Source organism: Oryzias melastigma, linkage group LG2 (assembly GCF_002922805.2).
Source record: "Oryzias melastigma strain HK-1 linkage group LG2, ASM292280v2, whole genome shotgun sequence".
Lineage (NCBI taxonomy): Eukaryota > Metazoa > Chordata > Actinopteri > Beloniformes > Adrianichthyidae > Oryzias > Oryzias melastigma.
The window spans coordinates 14961598-14975102 of NC_050513.1; the positions used below are offsets into that span (position 1 = coordinate 14961598).

Here is a 13505-nt window from a genome sequence, read left to right on the forward strand (position 1 = left end):
AGCAAGTCGTCCCGATAATCAATATAAATAAAGCAGCAGCTGATCCCAAATTACTGGGAGCACAGAAAGTCCCTGACAGTGGAAGACATTAAATGAATATGATTAAAAAAGGCTAATGGCTTAAAGAAGTGCAAGCCCGGAGGACTGCTAACTTACCAGGCTGTCCGTCACCAGAAACAACAGCCCGCAAATCGCAGAGGCTCGGTTTATGGCGAGATTGCCGGTGGCGGTGTTTTCCGGAGCTATAAAATTCAAAAATGAGCAATGTGAAGCCCGCCGACAGCTTCCCAAGGCAGCCTGCCACCGCTACCTTACCTGTGAGGCTAAGAGGAAGTGCGCACCAGGAAGTGGGCGGTCCCAGAGACCAGCAGATGCCCATGACGGCAAATGGGCCGCTTCATCTTTTTATAGTGTCCCTAGAGGCCAGGGGCTGCAATTACCCTCCCAGACACACCTGCAGCAATCTATCCTGCTACATCTGCATGATTTATATATTGTCTAGCCCTACTCATGACTCATGATTATCTGCTTTAGGTGTGTCCAGCCAATTAGAACATGCCAGACAGAGCAAGGGATGTTGGTCATGCAGGAATGTGGTCATCGAGGCCTGGAGCTGCCTATTCTTGCTCTAAAGCATTTCAGATCAGAGTATATCTTCAAATGTTAATTTCAACAATAGCTTCTGTTGAGACATGAATTCCCATCCATCCTAGGACATCTCCCCATGTTCATCCATTCATCTTCTTGACCACTTTGTCCCTTTTGGGGTCGCGGGGGTGCCGGAGCCTATCCCGGCTACTGAAGGGCGAAGGCGGGGTACACCCTGGACAGGTCGCCAGTCTGTCACAGGGCCTCAATCACACACACATTCACTCTCACATTCACACCTAGGGGCAATTTAGAGTCACCAATTAACCTATGAAGCATGTTTTTGGACGGTGGGAGGAAGCCAGAGTCCCCGGTGAAAACCCACGCATGCACGGGGAGAACATGCAAACTCCACACAGAAAGGTCCCAGCCGGGAGTCGAACCGGGGCCTTCTCGCTGTGAGTCAAGAGCGCTAACCACTGTGCCACCGTGCAGCCCTCTCCCCATGTTCTGTTTTGTCAAAAGAAAAGCAAAAACCAAGAGGTTAAATTAGCCAGGTTTATTGTGAAATGCAGTTCTAGAAAACGTTTTTCTCTGCAGCCATGGTCTATGGATATCTCAATAAGAATATATAGAAGACACGGAAGATTTTGAAGTAAGGTTTATTTGTTGTTGAGAGTTCTACAAAAACATCTGTAATCATTTCTCCATGTCACCTGTACCATTGACTTAACATTGAAACTGACCGCCTCGCGATTCACGTTCGGTGTGAAAGCACCTTAACACAGAGAGATTTTAAGAGATCACACTTCAGCAAACTGACAGATTTTTCCTGCAGACCTGGTTCTGTTGGTTACTCAGAACCAAAGAGGGTTTACAGGTCTTTCATTTTACTTGGGCTTTAGGTTGGCTTCTGGGTCTCAGTAATGCTGTTTAAAAAGGTACAAACACTACATCTATATATTCACTGAATTACTTAAATCAAAAATTTCAAAACTTCAGTCAGGAAACATCAAAATAATTAAAAGGTTTGGTATGATGAGTACAGGGCCCACTACTCAGCTGGAGCAACGTTTAGAGCAAGTAGCAAAAGCCCATTTCTGATTGGATGACTTGGAACTTGACTGTAGTGGGGCTGTAAACCAGTAAACACACAAACATAAGAGGTTGCTAAATGATTTCTGGATCAGAAAATGGAGTTGGGGAGCAGCGGATATTGTCGACTCCACTGAAATCCACAGATGAGATTTGAAATGTTGTTCTCTGTGATCACCCAGCACATTGCATTTTCAGTTATGTAATGATATTTTGCTGACAAAAAATTGTTAACTGACCTGGACCTGTATATGTGCAAACACACAGACCTTTATCAGTAGAGACACATAGCAGCACTGAACCAGCTGCTTCTTCTTACAGGGCCACATTAACCCTTATAGGTGTTCTACATTGTCGGTCAACCCATATCTCTTAACCAGATTTTTTCCATATTTAGAGTGAGCAGCGAAATGGTCCAAATGAAAAGAACCAAGCCTGTGACACACAAAGAAAAATGTTAAACTAATATTTAGGTTTACCAATTGATAAAGCTTTTTGTCTGTCAAATATGAGTATACTATGCTTTGGTCATACATGATGCAAAAAAAAGTTTTTGCAAGGGCCTAAAGTAATGTGCATTTCTACCTTATTTTGGAACCCGTTTTGTAGAAATGCCTGAGACATTAGCCACATTTTAATAAAAAATGTTACATTTAACTTTGAGGTTTTCAAAAAAATTCAAAATTAACTACATAATTTTTAATGTTTGGCAATTTTTTAAAAGGTTTAAATATTTTTCAAATTTCTTAATTTAAGACAAACTATGGAAATAAACAGATGGTGCTATATATTTTTTCAACTGATTTATTGTATGATAATGATTGATTTGAAACTGATCTGTTTAAATCAGGACCTTGTCTATTTTTTCTGTTAAATTGTTTTCTGCTGTTTGGAACTGGCTGTATATAGTCCTCAAAAATTTTCAGGATTTTTTTCAGAAATAAAATCACTGAATTATCAATACGTTTAAAATCAATTTCTCATCTTAATCAAATATTCTGAGTGGTCTTAAACACACAATGAAATCCAAAGTAGTTTCTAAACTCACAATTCTGAAGTAATCAATTATATGGAAATTTGCTTTAACTTTTGAACCGTTCCTGAAGTTTTCTTTTTTCCTTAATAATCACTGGATAATTTTAAAACGTGTGCAGATCTTACAATGTCATATTTCACGAACAGCTGCAGTTTTGAACTGACTCCTTCAGAAAAATTACGCTTTTTTTTTACTGGAATAGCCTACTTACACTCAAAGTCCAAACTGAGCTTGAACTGCAGCTGCAATCTTTTCCCCTGAATACACTTTTCTATCTGCTTTCAGGTTGCAGGACTGCAGTTTGACAGAGATCAGCTGTAAAGCTCTAGGTTCAGCTCTGAAGTTTAACCCATCCCATCTGACAGAACTGGACTTGAGCTGGAACAAGCTGCAGGATTCAGTATGTAGTCATCTGTGTGGTTTTCTGGAGAGTTCAGACTGCAAACTGCAGACTCTGAGGTCAGTAAATAAACTCAATTCCTGAAGCATGAAAAGAAAATATCAAATGAAAAAAATTGTGATATCTCATCACAATTTTTTTTTAAACGTGTTATTTCATGGCAGCAAAGCTGAATCATAGCTTGGAGTCACTACTGCCGACTTTTAGAATATCACTTAGAGCATTTTTTTTATCTCATAATGAGAGGGAATGGTTTCACCCCATTCATAATTCATGCTTTGATAGTTCTTCTTTACTTCCCGCTTCTGCTTCAAAACAGATCTATTTCCAGTAAATGTGAAAGGAATTGGAGGAAAAAGGGTGTCCAAACTTAAGCAGATCAATTTGTTTAATTAATGTCTTTAAAGTATCTTTATGCTTGGTTCTAAAAAGTGAAACAATAAGGAATATTTTTTAAAGTAGCTCAGAAATAAACACTCTAGAGTTCAAATGAAATCCATATTCAGATAAAATTGTATATTTTGCACAGATTTTTGGTTCTTCTTGGATTCTTTTCAACTCCATCTTGGGCGAACGTGGTGTAGGTTGTCGACCTATGATTGGAAGATTACAGCTTCAATTCCCGCCTTGCTCCTGTGTGGAAGTGTCCTTAGACAAGGCACTTCACCTTACATTGCCCCTGATGTAGGGTTGCCACCGGTGTTCAGAAGCAGAGCTACCACCAGTCTGTGAACGGGTGGTTGCTCCGCTATTTTCATCTGTGTGTTTGAAGATAATCTTGAAGTAATTGTTGTTATGAAGGAGAGCCTTAGTGACGAAGCAGGCATTGCAGTTTGTGTCAAACACTGAAGTGTCCTCAGGTAGAATACTGGAAGTGGAGCAGAAAGAATAGTTGTCGGAAGTTCAACTGCAGAGTGAGCAATATCTCCAGAAGATCAATGACAGCACTGAGTTCCTGATGGAAAAAGCAAATCTCTGTTTCACAAAGGTTTTTCGTGTGACAGAACTGACAGCAGAAAATGAGAGTTGAAAAAGCTTTTAGAGAACAAACTTGTTTCTGAGTCTCCACATAACTCCAGAGGAATCATGGATGAGGACAAAGTTGTGTTTGTAATGAGGGAATCAAGCTAATGAGTATCAGGAGTATCTAGAACTAGAGTACTTGGAAGTTCACTGACAGCATAGAAACACAAGAACACAGAAACACCTCTGTTATGGACGCCTTATGTTCGTAGAAACAGCTGAAGTCAGGAAGTCCTTTCTTACAGTGGACAAAAGACGGTAGGGACAAAAGCAGAACCATCAGAACTCTGCAGTCTGACTGTTATTAGACACATTTATGCACAGGGATGCTGAGCTACACATTGAACGACCAAATACACATGATCCATTGAACACTGTTCACACAATTTTGTTGTCATGCTTTCAGGTTGATGAGCTGCAGTTTGACAAAGACCAGCTGTGAAGCGCTTGGCACAGCTCTGAAGAACAACCCGTCCAAACTGACAGAACTGGACCTGAGTGGGAACAACAACCTTCAGGATTCAGGATTTATTCATCTGGGTGATTTTCTAAAGAGTCCAGGCTGCAGACTCCAGACTCTGAGGTCAGTAAATAAGTTGAACTCCCTGAAGGATGAGAAGAATGTATCGGATAAAGAACATTATGATGTTTCACTGGAAGATTTTCTGAACATGTCATTTCCCTGCTCCAAAGCCAAATTACAGCTTGTAGTCAGTGCAGATGACTGGTGTTTTCTAAAAGCTTACCTTCTCTTCATGACCTTTTCCAACTAGGTCAAGGAAAGAGAAAAACAGGTCAACAGGTCAGAATGTTTCTACCACACTGATTTCCAACCTGCTTTTGTGGCTCTTTTTCTACTTCCTGCTTCATTTTTTTTTTTGTTTTCACAATTGACAGATTCTCTTTTATCACAATATTATGATATTTCTGCCTTTGCTACAAAATTAAATGTTTGATAAGTTAGATCTGTAGCTGGCATAGAGGAGTCCCATGCTCTTGAGCCATGACATGGATTATCGTCCATTCTTCACATTGGAATAAGAATGTAGTCCTTACAAGGGTCGGGTCCATCTGGACCTGCCGTGATAGAAAGGTCCTGAAAACCTTACAGATAAAGTTTACTGCTTTGGCACCCATCCACCAGATTAAAGTCTGTCAGACTGATGTTGGAGTCATCTGAAGTCAAGAATTAATTTCTTACAGTAAACCTGTGTTTAGAAGAACCCACTTCACTGTTAGAACTGACAGCAAAAATCTCTAGTCTGACTGTTATCAGATGCATTTACACACCGAGTTGCTGAGCAGCACATACCCAATTCACTTCACACCATTCATATACACTTTTTTGTGTGCTTTCAGGCTGGAGAACTGCGGTTTGTCAGAAAAATGCTGTGAAGTTCTGGGCTCAGCTCTGAAGATCAACCCAACTAATCTAACAGAACTGGACCTGAGCCACAACAAGAACATTCAGGATGTTGGAGTCTTATATCTGCACAGTTTCTTTAAGAATCTAGGCTGGAGACTTCAGACTCTGAGGTCAGTTCTGAGATCTTCTGTTTTATGACCAACTTAATTTTACTTATATTCAGCTCACATGCAGATTTGAGTCATTCTTGGGAAGCACACATGGAATGGGGGTGCTGAATAAATTTTATGTTCCCATTATCCTCAGTTTCCATTATACATATGTGCGAAACCTTATCAAAATTCTAGGAATTCTGGAAAAAAAAAGTTTTGCAATACACTGTTTGCATAATTATTATGCAGGATACTATTTTGATTATATAATAATTGTATGTACAGTTGCCAACATCAAGCCATATAAACTTGAATGCATATTGGACTCAATGCATATCAGGTGATAGGAACTTGTTTTAAAAAGGAGGGTGTGGCCTAGAAAGCTCAAAGACCTATAGAAAGGTATGCATAATTATTATCCAGATTCATCTTCTCAAGTTAAATGGGCTGTAATAGAAATTTTACTGACCCTGACAAGTCAAATATTGTAAAAAGTCTATCAGAGTGATGCAGCACTCTTCTAATATTCAACATACTGGGGTGTAATTACAGAACTATTAACTGTTTTGTTATAAATTGTTGATGAGGATGCAAAAACCTGTGGAGAAGAGAAGATGCTAATTAACTACCAAAGATTTCAGAAGAATCAACCCTGAAGCTACCAGGATCCCATTATTCACCAGTACTGCCATATTCCACAACTGCAACCTACCTGGAGTATCAAAAAGTACGAGATATTCAGTTCTTAGACATGGCCAAAGTCAGAAAACCTGAAACCCGACCACCTCTCAACAAGATACACAAGTTGAAACATCAATAATGGGCCAAGACATGTCTCAAGACAGACTTTTCAAAGGTTTTGTGGACTGATGAAATGAGAGTGACTTTTAATGGGACAGATGGATGGGCCCGTGATTGGATCAGTAACGGATACAGAGCGCCACTTCAACTTAGACGCCAACAAGGTGGAGGTGGGGTGCTGGTGTGGGCAGGTATTATTAAAAATAACCTGGACTTTTTCGAGTTGAAAATTAAGTCGAGATCAAATCTCAGACCTACAGTTAATTTTTAGAAGACACTTTCTTCAAGCATCTTTCAAGTCTGCAAGACTTACAGACTGCATCTCTCATAAAGACACTCATTTTTATGCAAATCACATGTATCAAAGTACTCTACTGCATGGCTGGCTTACAAATGCCTTAAGGATGAAGAACTCATGACTTGACCTAAACCTTATTGAAAACTTTTGGGCCCTTCTTTAGCAAAAGATTTACAATAAAGGTAAACATACACCTGTCTTAACGGTGTCTGAGAGGCTGTGGTCACAACGGCACAAAACGTAGATCCCAAGCAGATGAAGAAACTGACAGACTTGGAGTGGTAGGGTGGTCGACTCCTTATCGGAAGATTTTGATTCCCGCCTTGCCTGCCTATGTGTCAAAGTGTCCTTGGGCAAGACACTGAACCCCAAATTGCCTGTGGTGGAAGGTTGGTGCCAGTGTTCGGTGGCGCTTAAAGTAACAAACACCTGTTTGAGCTGGAATTTATTAAAGGCAGGACACAACTGGAAGATATACGGTATTCTGCATGTAAGAAGGAGGGGTGGGGAAGGCAGGATTCTTTTTTGATCCAGAGGAGACAGAGACCTGTGACAGTTTAAGAAGGGGTTTTAAAGACAGTTTATTTAGTCCAGCAGAGGAAGCCATCTTCAGTCTGTGTTGGAGCCAGGAGCTTCTGTTCCAAAAAAAGAAAAAAAAAATCCACACACCAGGAATTTTGAGCTAAAATATCAGGGTACATAAAACCATACAAATACACAATAAATAAAACAAATAAAAACAAGCAATTAAAAAGTAGACGTGACAAATAAAATTATATCTTCTGGGTAGATATAAAACAGAATAAAAGTAATGATAAAAGGGAACTTAGCTCAGAGAGGGGTGTATCGTGACCACACCCCTTTGCTGCTTTTTCATCGCTTTCCCCTCTGTCTGGCTCCTGGGTCAGCTGCCCCTCTGGGACACGCCTCCCCTGAGCTGCTCCACTTGGGGGAACGGTTCGGCACGCTGCTCTGAGATCCAGGCTTTGGTGCTAGCTTCCCTCTGCGGGCTCTCCAGGCTGTTGACCGGGCACTGGCTGTCCTGCCACACCCGTTCCCAAGCCCAGGTGGGGGTGGCTTCCCTGCACCACAGCACTTTGGGCCCTGTCTTTCCCCTCTCCTCTGCTTCTATTTCTGTTGCCTTCTGGTTGTTCTTTTAAAAAGGGTCTCTGATCAGGCACACCTGCCCTCAATGCCTTCTAATGAGGCGGTGTGTTCAGGAGACCTCTGGTTTTAAAACTTCAAGAAATAAAAGCGTGTTCACCCTGTTACATGCATCTAAAATGAAAGTTTTTTTTTTTTGTTGATCACCACTGGGTCTGTGGAGAAATCAAGTGTTGGTGTTAGTCTGGAGGCAGAGCTGTCAGAGCAAACTCTTCCTGGAGGGAGCGGTTGGCATTGTGCTGACCTCACCACGTTTCCACCTGCTCATTTTTGTGAGTATGGGAGAGGCTGCTCTTAAATGAGTGAACGGATCGGATCAAAATACCACTTTTGGGTTCTTTATAGTGAGAAATCAAGATTCAAGATCAACTTTATTTATCTCCACAGGGAAATTCTATTGTTGAAGCAGCATAATAATAAGGAAAAGCACAAAACACCAGTTTCAAAACTCTTATAAATGTATGTGCACATAGCTGCAGAGATAAACTCATATAAGCAAATGTACACACATAAGAAGAAGAAGCAGAAGATAGACTGTACATATACACACATGACAAAGATGTAAAAAAAGATGATGGATTAAAAAAAAACAGGATAAAAGGAGTTGAACAAGAGTTGAATGAACAGTAAAATACACTTAAAACTTCAAAAATTAGAATTTTCATCGCAGGGCCCCTTTAAAAGTGCATGGAGAGTGTGAATACCAGCACCAACAAACAACTCAGTACCACTGCACCACTGTGGCTTTTTAATAAAATCTTAAGGGCATTATAAGCAACTTATGACACAATTTCCATTAAATCATATTCATGCAATAAAACACAAACCCAATCATGCGATAAGACATTAAAAATGAGGCGATAGATAAGAAAAAGCATTTATTTTTTATTCAATTCACTAAAAGGGAGTATTTGGGTGATGGCTGCAACTGGGCTGATGTCACAGCAGTGTGGCGCGTGCCCCGTCCAGCTGGTCCATTAACAGTCTCAGATAAGCGTGAGAAGCCTGTTTAGTGGTTTGAAGTATTCAAACAAGTAAGCAGCTGGAGCCTTTTTCTGTTTGAAAATACAACAAGATCCATTTAATTTTGTCAAAGTACTTGCGCTCATCCTCAAGGTAGACAAAAGTGCAGCTACAGATGAAGCGAAGATGAAATCTTAGTTGTTGATTTTACAGGGGAGCTGTACGATTCCGTATGATTCACAGCATTTTAATGGTCTCCCTGAGACTGTTAAAGAGTCCACAGTAGAAGCTCATCTGCTTTCCACCAAAAGAACAAATAAAGCAGGAAATGATCTTGAAAAAACTAGAGTAGAGTCCAAGAAGTGAGCTTTTATATCTTAATCTATGTTTTCTTCTCTTCAGCTGCATTTACATGCTTTTGTCCATGTAAGTGTTTATCCGAACTATATAAAGTTGTGTGTTTGATGCATCTCTTCTCTTTGTTGTTCAGATAAAATCCCAGACTCTGAAATTCAAAACCTGAAAGACAAAAGCAGAACACTACCTATCTCTGTCTGATGGTTCAGTTTGGTTCAGAAGAAGTGAATGATAAAAACATGACATTTGTTTTTAAACTCAAGTCTTTGTTCTTGATTTAGATTGAATGACTGCAGTTTGTCAAGTATGAGCTGTACTACTTTGGTCTCAGCTCTGAAGTCCAACCCGTCCTACCTGGCAGAACTGGACCTGAAAAGCAATGACCTGCAGGATTCAGATGTTCGGGAGCTCCAGGATCTGGTGAAGAATCCAAAATTCAATCTGCAGACTCTGAGGTCAGTAGGGTGTTGGAGTCTGTCCAAACATCTTTCTGTTGCTTGTGCAGAATCATGAGTTGGATTCGGTTGTTCAGCAGCTCCAGCGTCTTATTAGTTACAGATAGTTAAATGTTTTGTTTTTAAAATTAGAGCAAAGATGCAGAGTTTCCTGTGAAGCTGCAGTTTCTTAGAAACTTAGGAACTTCTCTGAGGAGAATGATGACAGGCTTCAGGACAAGAGTTCGAAAATCCGAGCAGCAGATGTTCCATAGGGGAGGATGATAGGAAGCTGCTGCTCTGAACAGAACTTAAGCTTCTGCTGCTTTTCTGCTGCTATGCTGCATCACAGAAGACCGCTGAGGATGAGGAGACACTGCTTCATCTGTATCTTTCTTCATAATTTTAACAGGTGGAAGGACTAAATTATCTGCTCCTCCTGATGGTCTGCAGAGATGTTCTGTCTGGAGAGTGAAAGAGGAATCAAAGAAAGTGGAGATGAGTTCCAGAGCTCAACTGTGTCTCTCAGAATCAAGTTTACAGTTGTTGAGCTACAGCCCCCCTGCTGGACTGATGGAAACCTGCACTTCATCTTCTCATTGTAACTTAGGGTGTTGGGCAGTCTTCTGCTTATGTAGAATTGTGTAAATCAAAATTGTATTCTTCTTTTTCATGTTGAATCTTTACCAGACCTTTATATCCACACAAATTAGACTAAGATTTCCTGATAAAAAGTTGCTGCCCTCCTAGAGCCGACAGGACATTTTCTCCAGAAACTCCAAAATCTGGAATAGGGCTGCAGTTTAACTGAGAGGTGAAGAGTTCAATGATCATTTTGATCATACTGTTTATTTTTAGCAACAAACAAACATTTAACTTTTTTGTTGGTTTATTGTTTTGTTTTATATTGAGCTTTTTTTTGTCTAATTTTTAAAAATCTATTTGAATTATTTTTTGTTTCATCATGTCCCATTAAGAATGCTTTCCTTGGCTTTTTAAAAACTGGTATGAAGACTTTTCATTATTGTGATGCTCAAATTCTTAGATGATTCAGTGTAAAAGTGCTGAGCAAAAAGAGGAGGTGGATTTTTTTCTGTTGTTTGTGCAGAAACATGTGTTCCAGGATCTTATTAGTTGGAGATAGTTGTAACCAGATAGTTAAAAATGTAATATATCACTCATTATGAACTCTGACAAAAATGTCAACTATAATGTAGTTCTTTGCTTATTGAAAGTTTATTTTTCATTATTCCATAGTCATACACATTGTTCTTTTGTACACCTTGGGGGAATGGGATTTTTTTTTATATCTACTTTTTAATATTATCACCTTATATTAATAATTACATTTAATGAGTTTTTGACAAGATTATCAACATCGGGTGACCCATTGATTAAATAGAAGATTTATGTTTTATACCAATGTGTGTGTATGTGGGTCAGGGAAAGACACAGTCAGGCGTTAGATTCTGTTACTGTCTCTGTAACTGGGAAAAACATTTGAACCAGAACTCTGGATTGCAAAATTATGATAATAAAATAAATAATTTTTAGATTTTATTTCTGTTTTCCAGAAAATCTCATTGTCAAACGAACATGCAGCTTTAAATTCAGAAAACTGCTATATGGTCACATGACCATGTTCATTGCATGGACATGGACAAATTGTGCGATTATGTAATTCACTGGTTTGTATTTATTAATTCTCAAAAAGTTTTTTTTTTTTTTTTTACTTTTTCATATAGATAAGGGGTAAAGAGATACAGACTGAACAAAGCGCTGAGAACTTGGCATATAACCCATCCCTAATTTCCACTCCAATTACTGGGACTCTTTGTCCGGTCGGACTGGAAGTTTTTACCAGAAGTGGAACGGGCTCTCGAAAAGGTCTAAGAAGTGTGCCACAGTGCTATTTTTTAATGAAGAAAGTGTGTTTATAACAAAAAAAGCATCGTTTTATTTTATCTTTTAACAATAATCTGACATCAGTATTGTCATATGTAGCGTGAAAGGGGTCAAATTCAATGAAGAATTTGACTTTGTCTCATAAAGGGGCACCACCTTCCTTAAGGAAGGAAAAATTACTCAATGATAAAAGTTGATCAATTTCAGCTTTAAAATTGATTAAAGAGCAGTGCTTTAAGTGGGCCGGTGCGCTCCGGTGCTGAGCACCGGGACTTCTTTAAATCTCACATCGGAGCACCGGCACTTCTCACCTAGCTAGGACCGTCCGGGGCTCTGATTAGATCAATTTAGACTTGTATATGCAGAGGAATCACGAAGAACGCGCAAGACATACTACACATGAGAGATGATACAGTGCATAATTTCTTTTGTACTGCTCAGAGCGCCATTCCAACAGAACAACACAAGCTCCTGATTATCCTTCCCCTCTCTCTCACCTATGGTGCAAAAAGAAGTAAACACATCCAGATAAAATAATAAAGAGAAAAACAGAGTAACACAACCAGACAACAACTCACGTATACAAAAACCCATATTTAAAATCGAATTTACCTAGAAAAACAAAAGTGAAGGTATCCCACAATTCATTGCGCTTGGCAGATAGCAAGCTGAATTTGTACGTCAACGTCAGTGGGCATCTCTGCACCATTTTATCACCGGACAGAGGGAGTAACATCCCCGTATAAATGCATTAGCTCCGGCGCCAAATGAAAGACCGAGTTTGTCTGAGTCGCGTTTTTAGGGCAGCTACAGTCGACAACCATGAGTAAGCTTATTGGATGTTCACATCCCCCCTTCCACTGAAAGCACCTCGGGAGAAGATGTCAATCAAATTCTCAAGGTGGGGACCAGCGGGCACCACACGCTGTCATTTGACGCGTCTGATTGGTCAGTTTTTAACTTGACTAACTTACGGTAAGGACAAAAAATATCCTGGAAAAAAATAATAATTTGCAATAAGAACGTGTTAGGAAAATACATACTTGTTCAAAAAGGGTTATTCTGACAAATAAAATAAGTAATAACATTTTATTTCTCTTTAGAAGTTTACAGGATTTGGGCTTCTTGGAGCCTGCAGGAACTTCCTGTTTAGCACACACGGGGGGGGGGGGTCGAGCGGTCTCCAGATTTCTACTCTACGCCGTCAACACAAACTTGTCTGAGCAATGTAATAAGCAAAAGAAATGACTTTAGCGTGAATGAAAACCCAATGATGATCTCGTGGCTACGGGGTGTTGAAAGAACGCGGGTGGAAACGGAGGCGGACTCTCAGACTGACGCCTCACACAGCCAGGTAATGACCATTGACTGTATATAAAACAACTGGACTGAGCAAGCCCCCCTACTTCCGTGTTCCATATAGTACCACTGGGTTGCAACAAGGCCAAAGTCCCATTGACTTACATTGAGAAACAGACAGTTATTTCTCAGTCATTTTATATGTCAGAATAATCATTCTTCCTCTGCTGCTTTCTGATTAACTTCTTTTTTCTAATCCTAATTTTTTTAAAGATTTTTTTTCCATTATCACAAGTTATTAGAGTTATAAATTGACCAATCAGATGGCTCAATAAGCGTTTGTGGGTCTGACGTCGACCGTCTGGGGGGTTTGATTGACAGATGACGGGTAGCCAATGGGAGCAGACTTCATCAATGGGTCTGTGAAGACCTTTTAACACCTACTTTACAATTCAACAATGTACCAATCATTGTCCTACTGTTGTTTTCCTCAATGGAATGTACCGATGCAGCAGTTTAAAACAACAAGAGGAGCATGCTGTCGACATTTTTAGATGAGGATTTACTCTGTAGAAATAGATTTCACTCTGAGGTTATGTGCTTTGGACTTTTTTGTTTGTTTAA

At 39.7% G+C, this 13505-nt stretch overlaps 1 protein-coding gene and 1 long non-coding RNA gene across 2 annotated transcripts; one reads left to right on the top strand and one right to left on the bottom strand.

Annotated features, from left to right (window-relative positions):
* LOC112156843 lies at positions 1 to 629 on the bottom strand. Its single transcript, XR_002921045.2, has 3 exons — positions 316 to 629; positions 157 to 242; positions 1 to 72 (listed from the first exon to the last, which is right to left on the bottom strand). It is a non-coding gene; the product is annotated as an uncharacterized LOC112156843 (long non-coding RNA).
* A 2374-nt stretch (positions 630 to 3003) lies between these two features.
* On the top strand, positions 3004 to 12586 carry LOC112156831 (ribonuclease inhibitor-like). The gene is made up of 5 exons (XM_024289218.2): positions 3004 to 3178; positions 4549 to 4725; positions 5502 to 5678; positions 9525 to 9698; positions 10090 to 12586. Exons 2-5 carry the CDS (start codon positions 4553 to 4555, stop codon positions 10100 to 10102), a joined length of 537 nt encoding a protein of 178 aa, XP_024144986.1. The 5' UTR covers positions 3004 to 3178; positions 4549 to 4552; the 3' UTR covers positions 10103 to 12586.
* Positions 12587 to 13505: the final 919 nt, after the last annotated feature.

Bases quoted from the DNA above. Each gene is read 5' to 3' on its own strand.
- LOC112156831 (XM_024289218.2), top strand. From the start codon at position 4,553: ATGAGCTGCAGTTTGACAAAGACCAGCTGTGAAGCGCTTGGCACAGCT. The intron at 4,726-5,501 runs GTCAGTAAATAA...GTGTGCTTTCAG, and splicing joins TGCAGACTCCAGACTCTGAG to GCTGGAGAACTGCGGTTTGT. The intron at 5,679-9,524 runs GTCAGTTCTGAG...TTCTTGATTTAG, and splicing joins TGGAGACTTCAGACTCTGAG to ATTGAATGACTGCAGTTTGT.